This window comes from Polypterus senegalus, chromosome 5 (assembly GCF_016835505.1).
Source record: "Polypterus senegalus isolate Bchr_013 chromosome 5, ASM1683550v1, whole genome shotgun sequence".
NCBI lineage: Eukaryota > Metazoa > Chordata > Cladistia > Polypteriformes > Polypteridae > Polypterus > Polypterus senegalus.
This window is the reverse complement of record NC_053158.1, coordinates 136,020,525-136,034,350: the sequence shown is the minus strand read 5'-3', so window position 1 is coordinate 136,034,350 and position 13,826 is coordinate 136,020,525. Positions and strand designations below refer to the sequence as shown.

At 36.4% G+C, this 13,826-nt stretch overlaps 1 protein-coding gene across 1 annotated transcript; it reads left to right on the top strand.

Moving 5' to 3' along the window:
* Nucleotides 1-2,349: 2,349 nt before the first annotated feature.
* Nucleotides 2,350-13,021, top strand: LOC120529517 (insulin-like growth factor-binding protein 1). The gene is made up of 4 exons (XM_039753389.1): nucleotides 2,350-2,924; nucleotides 5,299-5,486; nucleotides 9,037-9,162; nucleotides 11,432-13,021. Exons 1-4 carry the CDS (start codon nucleotides 2,561-2,563, stop codon nucleotides 11,561-11,563), a joined length of 810 nt encoding a protein of 269 aa, XP_039609323.1. The 5' UTR covers nucleotides 2,350-2,560; the 3' UTR covers nucleotides 11,564-13,021.
* Nucleotides 13,022-13,826: the final 805 nt, after the last annotated feature.

Sequence of the window (13,826 nt, the reverse complement as noted above, 5' to 3'; positions counted from 1 at the left end):
ACTACGAATACAAACCAACTGAACCCTTTCCTTCAGATAAGATCTAAACCAATCAAAAGCAAACATGGCAAATTCATCCAATTAAAATTAAACCTACAACACAATAAAATGTGTAGAAAGTGGAAGTCTGAATACTTTCTGAATCTACTGTACATCTCACCGACTAAGTGTTGTCGCAAGAGTTAAAACTCTTGCGACAACACTTAGTCTCCTTTAGATAGCCATATTGTGAACAAGAAGGTGATTAACTGTTTTGCCCCAACTTCTTCACAAATAGATGTGATTTAAGAGGTCTACTTTTTAAATACTTTCTACATTTTTACAATTTTGCCCAGTACATTTTTCAAATCATTGCTAAGCTTTTTTCCAACCTGCACTTCATCGATGGAGAAAGAATGATGCTATTATGGTACCACTCTTTTCTTTCTTCAATAAAGAAACACATTCTTCACTGAACCAAATCTGTAAAACTTTCCACACATGGACGGTGAATTTTGTGATGGCACCAACATGAACAGAAGTGGGCAAGCAACAGACCCTCAACATTGCTAACTACTGGGAGGATTTTTGGGATTCATCCTGTTTGCAAGTCAGAATCCAAGACAGGAGCTAAAATAGCTTTATTTCGTGTCAATAAATTTTACTACATTTTTTGTAAAGTTAAATGCAATGATTTCCAAAGTAGAACCCAAACAAAAATACTCACCCAGCAGGTGACATGCTGTAATAACATATTTTATATATTATCTTTGTAATCTCACCTTAACTCACATTTTTTTTTCGTTTTGCCCTCATGGAACACACTCCTAAACACTGATTAGCATTCATCAGAAACAAAACACTGGCTTGGTTAAATAACATGCACTTTTTAGGCACCAGTAAGAAAGGCGCTATATTGTGTCCGACCTGGCACAGACTTGACACGGGAGACACATATAAAATGAAAAGACTTTTATTTTTCTTCAGCTGGAGGGCACATATTTCCCATAATCCCTCCAGCCACAACACAGTCCCAAGCACTGAAACTACACCACAAAAACACTCTCTTCTTCCACCACTCCTCCACAGCTTTGCCCTCCTTCCACCCGACTCTGGCCAATGAGTGGTAGGCACTGGCTCCCTTTTATTGGGTACCCGGAAGTGCTCAAGGTGCTTGATTGACGACATCTGCCTGCACTTCCTGGTAAGGCGAAACCAGTGCCCAAAAGGGGCCAGCAGTTCATGCTGCAGCACCCCCTGGCGGCGTCTGCGGAACCCCACAGAGCTGCACGGAACTCCAACCCCCATGAAGCCCTGAGGGAGTCTGAGGCACTGCTGCAACCCAGGGAGGCTGCTTCCAGGGTGAGATACTGGGCTTTCCACCCTTGTCCCCCTGGCAGATGTGGTGAAGGGGTGTCCTGGCCAGGCATGGGCCCCGGCCATCCATCACACACCCCTGGACTATTATCCCCCCCAACCCATTAAAAAAAACTGGATTAGACTTTCAAAGCGACTCGAGACTACTACACCTTCTTGCCAATTAACTCATGTGTGAGGGAAGGAATCTGGACTTCCCTTCAACTTTTTGCCCCAGATTTGTTCTTTCTGACGATTGTGTTGAAGATGTATTCCCTAACTTTCTACATTCTCCTTAAGTCTATGTGGATTTTTTTCAAGGTATTCTGATTATTCCCTTGCAACTTGATGTCCTGTAGGTTTCTGGTTCCCTGTCCAGGGTTGATGACTGCTTTGCCTTCACTGCTGTGAGGATAATTTCATTCCACCTATAGCTCACTATTAGTTCAAAATGCAACCTATTATAATTGTGAATGGCAGCCTGATTATTTGTATAGCTAAATAAAACAAGAACTTGTGAAGTGCATAAACGATATGATTTATTACGCTCACCTATAAAGGAGATGACGAAAACGTGTATTTTTAAATGCTTCCCCCTTAATGGCACATGCTTGTCCTGTCTCCCGTCCGATTTGGATGTTTACTGGATTTTCCTTATCCCATCTTATCAATTACTAGTTGGTGTTTCCACTAATTCATAGCCATTTCGCTTCCCACTGTGCTGATGAGCAAAGGATGCGTCTTGCGTCACAGATAAAATATTTTCTATAAAGTCGGAAGCAACAAAGAATCAATTTGGCAGTCAAAGAACGGAAATGGCAGTTACATCGTAAAATAACGGCCAAAAAAAAATCGGGAAAACAATTTAGCTGGATTAGCGACTTGTCCATGTACGTCATGACCTTGCATACACACACCTACACACAAATACACTGATCAACCTGAAGTGGCCAATGAACCCTTGAAAACAAACTCGGGCCACTTTGCGTGTTTTTGACGACATCTACAAAGCACAATGTAATGATCAATCAGGACATCAAAGTCGCGCGTTTCACGAGTTGCATGACATTGCATGTTCAGATATACATAAGTGTCCCGTTAATCATTAATTTCTGGTTTGGGCTGTATATATTTGACTTCGCGGAATTTGACAAGTTATTGAAGAAGCTCTATTCTGACATACCGACTGAAGGTTTCTGCTTTTTTATTTATTTATTTATTTGGAATGATCGGATCCTCTTTGAACAGTCTGCGGCTGGCTGTGGCGTTCCCTCTTCTGTTCCTGGCCCCGGTGGAACTGGTGGCTGAGCCCATCCGCTGCGCTCCCTGTACTCTCGAAAAGCTGCTAAACTGTCCGGCCGTGCCCGCAGGTTGCGAAGAGGTGATTAGGGAGGCGGGCTGCGGCTGCTGTTCTACTTGCGCCCTGCGCAAAGGCGACCTATGCGGTGTGTACACGGCACGTTGTGGTGCCGGCCTGCGCTGCTACCCACGAGAGACGGACCCTAATCCTCTCCAGTCACTGACGCGAGGGCTGGCCATTTGCATGGAAGAGTCCGAAGTGGCAAGAATTCAGTCGTCGAGGAACACAGGTAAATGCCAGGTCTGAAACTTAAGCGATTACGGCTTACAGTATCGAAACAAATATTAGAAGAGCATAATGAATGTCTATGGCTGTAAAAGCCAAACACCCACACTGCTGCTCTTTGGGAGCATGTAAGAATGAATAGTTTGATAACCGTATTTCTAATACCAACATTTATTATTATTATTATTATTATTATTATTATTATTATTATAGCTGTTAAGGAGCACAGAAATCACTGCATCAGTATATTTCCTGCGAAGGTACTGATTAAAACATACCTGTACAAAGTTTATGGGATGGTCCAGATCAAATTATGCAATTTTCATTACGCTATAACTTATTAAGTTCATTACATAGAAAATCACCCAAAAAATCCCATATCACCGAGAAGTGTGCGAAGTGACGACATGAAGAATCGTCTTCGCGCCGAACTGGAATCGTTTCCGCATAAATCAAAGACATCCAGACGATCTGGATCTGCATAATTAGATCTGGACCACCCTGTATAAAGAACTGCCCGTCAAGCAAATTCAAATCTAGGCCTTATTAAATTTATACACCATGTGGCTTGAACGAATTGTAAGCAACAGAAGATTCCAGCTGCTTGTCACAAGTAAGCCTCCTGCAGATGTGAAAGTGTAAAGGATCGATTGGCATCAATATTAGACAATAGGGCATCCGGATTAGTGAGTTACAGTAAAGTCTAATATTCAGTATAAATCTAAAATTAATTGATGTATCATCAGTGGAACTGCTGAGCAGATCTGGAAACTTTCCTGTGCTTAAAAATCATATAAACCAACATAATATAAAACTACAGCTGGTCAAGGTGAGATGAAGGATCTGCCGATACAAGACGTTATTTCATGTTCTTTTTTTCAGCTTTTTCCCTGACATCTCATTTTTAGTGATCTTTTCTGTCAGGTGCTAATTATGTAACTCTGTAAACCAATGCCGTACTTAAACAATTCATCCATCCACATATTTTCTGAACACACTTTATCCACTACAGATTTGCAGGACTTATTCTGGCGGAACTGGACACAGACAGGAACGAGTTCTTGACCGGGCATCATAGAATACACTGTACACTTGTTCTCACTTATTCACATTTTTCCAAATTATAATTGTTAGTCAACCTAGCAAGCTTGACTTTGGGATTTGGGAGGAAACCTATGTTACAGGGAAAACCCAGATACATCTGGATGGGGAGAACATGCAAACTCTACATTGACAGTAATCAGTAACCTATGTTTCAAATCCAGATCCTGAATCTGTGACACAGGCCTGCTAACTGCCAAGCCACCGTGCTTCCTTTGCACACTAAAACATTTTTAAATTATTGGTTTAATAAACATTTTCAAGGAAGATCGCTTTTTAAGGTAGTTCCTTAAAATGAGCCGACTAATTTTGTACATGTGGAGGATAGAAATGAGAGTAGATTCTGAAAATATTAAAAAATGATCATTGTTTTTTTTTTCTTTTAATAAGAGGCTTCAAATTATGGTTGAGCAAAGCAGTTTGTGACTTTGGCAGCATACAACTTGGCTGGCAGGATGTCCATAATAGGTTTGAGCTTATGCGGAATATAAATGAACTATGACTTTATTACAACCTTATCTATTCTTAAAAGAATACAGGAATGTTTTGCCATACATAGCCACCTTGACTCTTGGGAACCCAAATATAATTCATTTTGTGGTTGAAGTGAGGCTTTAGAAGCCTTTTCAGTTTTTCGTGTACATTTTTTTGCAACAGAATCTTTTATGTAAAAATTATATATTTGATATACATAATTTTTAATTAGTTACAATTATTATTTTGTATAATATTAACGTTTGTAGTTACTTGTAATATACAGCATATGCCATGTGCATATATAATATACCTGTGCTGGGTTGGCACCCTGCCTGGGATTGGTTCCTGCCTTGGGCCCTGTGTTGGCTGGGATTGGCTCCAGCAGACCCCCGTGACCCTGTGTTCGGATTCAGCGGGTTGGAAAATGGATGGATGGATATATAATATACATTTTTTCATACATTTCAATTTTTCTGTTAGTCTTACTCACTGACCAATCAATTGCATTATAGGTTGTAGGTGTTGAAGATATGCAGATAGACAGATAGATAGATAGATAATGTGCACTTTTTTGATTTTATTTCTGTGTTGTATGTAAGCCCATATCCAAGCAAGATGATTTACAGGAATGTCTCAAATTGTTCACCATCATGTTCAACACATGTACCATATGTGGCACACTAATTGTCCACAGAAATTGTATATAAATATATACATAGCAGTACCATTAGTGTTAACATAATTTTGACTCACCCTGTATTCATGAATTGTATCTTACTAGTGTGATTTTCAATTTGCAGAGCAATCTGAACTGCCTGGAAATGAGAATACAGAAGACATTCCAGTATCCTTAGACCAGCATTCAGTCCACTATGAAACAATGGGTCACGTGACACATGACCAACTCCAGGATCCTAACAATGTGGCCGAATTGCAAGACAACATGAAGACTAAGCTCAGTACAATAAGAAGAAAGCCCACTGAGATGGTGAGTACACTGACACTACTAAATATTGATTGTTATTCCATTAATCCCTTAGGTTGCTTAAGATGATCAATGTCTCCAGTTGCATAAGAAATTAGTCAGTAAAATGTACACATCACTTCTGTGATTTTAAAGGAAATGTGAAACTGTAAAATATTAAATGACAGATATTTCAGGACCATGTTTGTATGTCAGACCATACCATTGAGAGCACATCCATCAATCTATCCTGCAAACGTCTGACCTCCTGGTGATGGTTATAGTGGGTTGCAATTTCTTATGGTTTTACACCTTTCTCACAAGGACAGCCCCAAATGTGAAAACACGGGATAATTCAATAATTGATGTTATGTGTATCCAAGATTTATCAATTACAATGCTTGCAATGATCACATGTACCGCATAAATGTGGCTTTCCCAGAGCACTATACCTTATAAAACAGCCCTAGGTGTTGTTCTGGAATCAGACAAAATTGTGCCTGGCCAAAAATTGCAAAAAAAAAGGGAATTTTTTTAAAACACAAAGTTAGGGTTCATGTATTGAGCAAATAACATGCAAGTTAACCAATAAAGAGCTGTACCGCACAATGTTCCCTTGGTATCTTTTTGTCTGCTCTAAGACATTCTTTCTTGTGTTAGGGAATTGTGTTCCCACATAGGAGCTTTGTCCTTAAAACTCCCTATCTTGATTTACCTCCTGGTTCAGTGGTTATCACCAATGATCTTACAGACCCCAGATAAAATTGTAACTGGGGATCAGAGATGCATTGTAACAGTGCTTGGGATCCTCCAATGATTCTATGCATTTTGATCCACTATGCATACCATATAACATAGCAGTGCAGCTTTGTGTTCACCTGCTTCTATCTGCAGGGGAACAAATAAAAGTTAGAAATTTGTATTAGAACTACTATTTTTCCCTTTTGGTGCCCCCTCATAGGTCATAGAAGTAAAAGGTAAAGAATGGTGAATAAAAGTCCTTTCCATACAGCGTAGAGGTAGTTCAGTTATTCCTACACTGTCTGGCCCAACACACATCACCGCAGCAGATTCCAATTCACCATTATCAAGTACATTTTACTCACCAGAGTTTGTTTTAGGGGGTCCCCTTTCTCTGACCTGACATCTCCGCTCAACACTGTCCTTCTTTGTTACTTTAAAATGCAGTAATGCAAAATTTCTTATACAATAAAAATAACACCAAATTAATATTGTTTAAATAGCCTCAATTTATTTTTATTTCTGGTAATTAGAAAGTAATGGGAGATGTTATATATTTAATCTTCAAGTTAGACTGTTACATCTAATGAGTGATAGGCCAAAACATCATTAGTGCATACTGATTGCCATAATAAATCTTACTATTAAATCTGTTAATACACTTGACAAGTACAGCATTAAATCAAATAACAAAAGTGTGTTTCTAGTAGTTAAATACAGAATATCTCTTGATCTGAGAGCCCTATGGTTTTCTATTTGTTTTCTCATAACATTAACCGGTTCAGTGATTATAAAAGCAATTAGATATACCATAAACAAGAATGCTCAAGTGTATATTGTGAAAAAATAAATCAAAGAAAGGGATTTTCACAACCTCTGACTACCTTTATTTATTTGTCATACTGTACACAGTATATAAAGTGTACTGATGTCTTTGAATCCTGGATCTGGAGCCCCCTTGTGGATAGTACTTTTCATTACAGCAGCTAACAGAACCAGGAATCACTTGCAAATTTTAATTCTTTTATATTATTTTCAATCTATTTACCTTGGCAGTTCAAAACTACCCAAAATTAAATTTTTTCTCATTTTGTGTGTTTGATATACAGAAGTTTTTAAATTTGATTTTTATGTTTACAGTTTGTAATTCATGAGACACTTCACCAGCAATTGAACATTACACTAAATTAATTGAACAAGTGATTTATCTCTTGTATCTGTTTATAACTACCAAAAAATAAAATCCATTCCCTTTTGGAACCTGGTTATTCCAACAGAAGTTCACAGTGTGTGTGTTGGGCAGAGGTGTTTGTGGATTCAAATCTGACATTATAGTATGCAAACAGGGACCTGAACTGGTGGGGCCATGGATAAAGTCAGGAACACAGCTACAGTGAAAGTCAGAGAACCCCAGACTATCAAGATAAAGGAGGAAGCCTAAGTATCCACAGAAAGAAGACATGTGTAAACATGTAGACTTGAAGAACATGCAGATTTGAAGCCAGCCTTGTGGAAGTGCGAGGAAGAAGCACTTCCAACAATATACCACAATGCCATCCTCTTTGAGCAGTTAAGGGAATGAAATTTTGCTGTGTAATTAAATGGCACCATAAAGAGAAAGAGTACAATACTCTGAAGTAAATATTACTTTGAACTTTCAAACAAAGTGCTGAAAAAAGTAATCAGATTAAACAATGGATTCATTTAGAGCTGCCAATTTTGCATTAATATTTTTTTTGAGTAACAGTTTCTGATTATTAAACTATCAAGAGCACTTAATTAGTAGAGCCTGTCTCTGGTTACTTTCTTAATTTATATGTGCTTAATTTTTTTACACATGTCTGTCGGTTTATTTATTTTGTCAAACAAATAATTACAGAAGACAATCTGTCATTTTAGGTTAGAGTTATTATATTTGTGGACATATTGAGGACTACACAATTTTTAGTTATGTTCTGATCAATAAAACCGCAGCACTGCAAGAGGGCGCACCATCTTTTTTAAGATCACTGTGAACAGTGTATTTATAAGTAAAGTTATCAGTGGGAGCTAATTGGGTCAGCTATATTTGGACTTTGCATGTTCCCAAAGAACATGAACCCCTCACAGGTTTATTTTCTACAGGATTTGTATAAACTGCAGTGTTGTTTTCCTCTTCTCTGTTGCCAAGTAGCTGTATGATAGCTTACTTTATCTTAATTTACTTTGCATTATATAACCATTTAGTGTCATTATGATCATTTGGAAATGTAAAAACCTGACAGTCTGCAAAAAATGTAAAAGAAATGATTAATGGGTTTTATTTACAAATTGCATGGTGTTTTTGTGTTTTATTTTAACTTGTTTTTGTAAAGTTGAGCTCTGAGCCTGCCAGCAGACAATATGCTATATAAGGACACAATGAATTGAAAAAAGATGTGTTACTATACTAAGCACTGATTATGCAGACTCTATGGAAACAGGACTGCTGATGGACGGACTGAAAAACCTTCAAAATATCACTTATTTTATTTTATTATATAGAATGCCAAAATAGCATGTTATGACAGTGTTCTTTTAATTTGCAGTACAGATAAATGACCATATGATGGTGACAAAGATCAAACAAAAAAAAAAAATTAATACTGTTCTGCTTGTTGCATACAGTATTTTTAGTAGCATATTAGGATGCTATCAGATACTCTTTAATGACATTTATTACGGCAAATCTTTCCAAAGCATGCTTTTTTGCATTTCAATGATAGCATCCTTTCACAATTAATTATTACTATAAATGTGATTTTGTTTAAACATTTTTCACATATATTTATTTGGATAATTTTTATCTTTCAAGGCACCTTGTCGGATTGAGCTGAAAAAAGCACTTGAGAAAATATCTAGGTCTCAGAAAACTGGTGAAAGAGTCAACTGGTTCCACCTTCCTAATTGTGAGAGACATGGATTTTATCATACAAAACAGGTAAAAAGCTTATGAAGCTTTAACATTTATCATAGGTAAAAAAAAGGCCATATACTTAAACCTGCGTAATTCAATTTAGGCTTATGTGGTACTGGAACCCGCCCTGGCTACATTGAGAGCAAGGCAAGAACCAGTCCACTTAACTTGTGGTTATGGGACAGTAGGGTGGAAAATATGGTACCTGATGGAAAATCTACAAAAATATACAGAGAATGTGCAAACTCTATGCAGATAATAACCAGGCACTGAAATTAGAACCAGGATGTTGCATCAGTACTAAACACTGCCCTACTGTGTTATCCTTAAAAGCAAAAGCGGAGGAAAATTCTGTTTTTCTATATAAAAATAGGACGGGAAAGGAGGCAAAGGGACAAGGATCATCAACTAATTTATAATATTCTTTAATTTAAACTGCAAATATCTGTATACTGATTTCAGTGTACAGTAGAAAAACTGTTGTGTTCGCACAAAAATTAATATTTTAACAAATATTCTGTCAGTTTAAGGGGCTCCCCAGGGGAAAAGTTCAATACTTGTGTGTGGCATGGCCGTGCAGTGATCAGTGGTGACGTTTCATGGATGTTGCATCCTGCGTTTAATTTCCATTTCCTGTTGCTCTCCTCATTCAATCTGCACATTCTCCCAGTGTTAGCATAGGTTGTCATCTGGGTTTCCTCCTACATTCCTAAAGACATGGAAGGCAGGCTGATTGGTGACTCCAAGCTGGCCTCGGTATGAATGTAGGTGAGTTTGTGGACCATGTGATGGCCGGGCATTCTTGTGTTGTTTAGATAGTCCTAAGCACTTAAGACCCTAAACTGGATTGGGCAGGTTTAAGTGTGGTATGTTTTATGTTATGGCCTGTATTTGCTGCCTTTTGGCTTCATTTTTCCACTAGCTGGATGTTATATAGCGTCTTTCACAGTTTACATAGAAAAAAATTACAATACACAGTAGAAAGGATAAGAACACCAGAATGAAATTCTAAATATTTTTGTTTCATTCTGCTGTATGGTCAGTTCCGGCCACGTCTGAGGAAGTCACTTAACCTGTTTGTGCCTCATTTGAAGATGTAAACATCCTTAAGATGGTATTTACTAAGCACTACAAAAAGCAAAGGGTTTTATTTGTCCTATAAGAATAAAAAAAATGACTTATCAGTTTATGTTAACATTTTTAAAATAGTTTTTACCTATTTTACAGATAATGCAAGACTACTTGCTTAAAAGAGATTAGAAATATTTGAACAAACGTGTTGACTATTTCCCTCTAGTGCAACAAACCTGATTTTTTTTCTACATGAATTAATTATAGCATCCTGCATCGTGAAAAACTAATTTTAGTTGTTCAGGAAGTGTATAAATGGCATGCTATGGGTTGTCTAAATTTCTGGGCGCATCATGGTTATCAGTAGAGCACTTTTTCAAACTCTGATCTATTTGTGGAAGATGAAGCAGCTCTTGATGCATTGCTGGATGACTGCCACTCTTAATGAGTGCTTTGGACGATTGTGTATTGCTGTTTTTGAAAACTGAAACGAGCTCATGACAGATAGAAGGCAACTTATGTTAGTGAGGGCTAAATTGATCATCCAAGCATTTCATTATTTGTGTGTACCAAACACTGTTACATTTAAATTAAGTTATTTTATTACATTTCTAAGAATTTTGTCTGAAAACTTTGAAATGTGCCATGGGTCTGATCAAGTTATTTTCATGTTATTTATTTACAGAAAGGGCTCTAAACAGTAATTAATTTTATGTATGTTTTTAAGCCTGTTGCTTTCTGACATCGCTATCTGACATCACTGTGTGTTCTTCCCATGTCTGTGTGACTTTTTCTCCAGGTACCATGGATAGGTTGCTAGAAAATGGTAAATTTGCCTTTTTTAAGTGAGTTGTGAATGTGTGCATGAAGCCGTCTTTTTCAGGACTGGCTCTTGCCTTGCTGTTGAGGTTGATTGTGATCCTCCTTGATCCTCAGATGGATTAAGCGGTTTCAAAAATGGATGTTAAGAAATGTTTGGCTGCATATTGTGTAATATGATTAATGTCTTATCACAATATAGGTATATGATAAGATATTAATCTACGAAAACACCCTGAACTGGACTAAGCATATGTGAGCGTTATGTTATCAAGAATAAAATTAATGGGAAATTTTCCAAACCTTGTCGGTTCAGATAATGTTCCCTATGAATAATAAGTGTGTTTTTACTAAAAAAAAATCTTTTTTTTGTTTTTTTACTGAAGTCTCCTTTACTTTGCAGTGTGAAACCTCATTGGATGGCCAGCGTGGAAAATGCTGGTGTGTCTTCCCATGGAACGGGAAAAGAATTCCTGGATCTCCTGAAGTTCGTAGTGACCCAGAATGTCAGCAGTACCTGGATTTGCAAGAATAAGATTTTAAGATTGTTTTCCCCTTTTGTCTCTTTCTTGTGAAATAGTTTGTGCAGTTTGTTCTTCAGAAATTTTATTTATGCAGTGATGATGTTTTTGCATTATATTTAACATTTTCCTAATAAGGTTTATATTATATACTATATTTCAATGCTGTTGTTTGAGATGCTTTATTCAATTTTGTATTTTACATTTCAAAAGAAAGGAGAGTCTTTCTTTTTTACAGTACAGTATATGTGAAAGCCTCTTTCTTTATCGTTAACCACAGTTCCCCTTCCCCTACAGTTCATGCCCCTAGCCATCTGAAGATATTTAGTGCTAGGGTCAACCATCTGCCTCCATTTGTTCTGTAGGGATGTAAACATCCATTGATGAAGAACATCCTCCAGTTTTGAACATATAAATAAGAACAGATAGACCAGAAAAATGACTGAAACTTGAAGTACTGCTTCAACTTGTAGAATGACCATGTTGGAACAGCCATCCATTGTCAAACTTTAATCCTGTTCAGGGTAAAGGGGAACATCTATTTACAGCATATTGTAATCTCACGCTCTTCATTATGTCGAGCCTATCCGGCAGCATCTGGTGCACTGAAGAAACCATCCTTAGGTTAGGTACCAGTTTGCCACAGGACACTTTCATGCAGACGTCCTTAATCCTTGACGATGGTCCAGGTTAAAGCTAAAATCAAGTTACCATACAATTAAGTAATCAGGAAAGGGACTGAGCTCACATTACTGCTGTTATGAGGAAACACTGCTAACCACTGCACCACATAGCAAGCAAATCAAGAAAGATGTAGTATAAAAATTATATTAAACATGATATCTTTGACGACTCATAATGCACATTCAACTCTTCAGTACTTACAGTATCTTTAGTGGAACCTTTAAAGTTACCTTCATAACTATATTTCTATATGTATTCAGAGACAGGGAGGGAGAAAGATAGTGAGGTTAACACATGTTAAGTCACTGGAAATTACTTCACTGTTTTGTACTCTTTAAATATTTATGCAATAGCATTTTCATATGAAGTTATTTATTTTTCTTGTCATCAGCTGTTAAGTTAATGTAAATAAAACGTTTTATCTTTGATGTTTCATATACATGCACAACATTTCTTATCATGAAACTAACCTTACACTAACGTTCATTGGAAAAACAGTTTCAAAAGTGAAACATTACTAAAAAAATACATATAAATATTGTTGAAGTAGGAAGAATTCTCATAGTTTTTTTTTGGTCACAGTAAATAGTTGCATAATGTTTTTAGAACAAAAATAGAAAAAAAACCCACATGGGTACATGTGTTATTGGACAACATTTTTATAAAGCACTCATCAGAGAGTTCTTCCAGAAATATGTAAAAGCATATTTACATGTTTAAAGTGAAAAAAGGTTTACACTCTGTTTTACTATTGAGAAAATTGTGAATCTTACAAGACATATATTTATTTTTTATAAACACACTTCATTTTTATTTTACATCTATAAAATAGTTTAAATGACTGTAAAAAATTAATTGTTTATGTTGATAATGACATATGTATCAATGTTCATTTTGTCGTTGGTTTTACTGCGTCATACCTGACTCTGTTAGACTAAGCTGCTAAGATTTTGCATAACTCAGTTATGTTGCCATTTGTATATGGATTTATTTTGTACATGTATATTTTTTACACAAGATTTAATTCCAAAATTAAGACTTTACATTTTAATGTAAACAAAGTAAATAACAATATAATGTATATATCAAATAAAGAGAGTTCTATTGACAAGGCGTCAGTTGAATTTAATCTAACCTTAAAATTTCAGTTTGATTTAGTAGTATATAAGTCAATTTCCTATTGTTTGCAGAAGAAAACAAATATATAGTTTTTTTTTAGAATAAAACAAAGCCATAAATGATACTACATCTGGTAGCGCAGACTGATATGTTTTCTTACATTTCTGAATTCTTGACACTTCAAGTCATTGGTGCTTATAAACCAAAGTAACATAGCCAAATGCAGAAGGAAAAACCCTGCTTCTCATTATGACACACGCACAAAGATGCTTTTAAGTTTTGTTTGTCTGTTCTGTAATGAAAAATTGATTTACATTGCAATAAACAAATTTGTAATGCCTCAAGAATTCATCCCATGTAGTCCTATAACAAACATAAAAGAAAAAACATGGAACATACTGAGCTTGATGTTACGGAACACTAAACACAAAACAAATTGTTAGCTTTTATGGGATGAAAAGGAACAGTTCCATT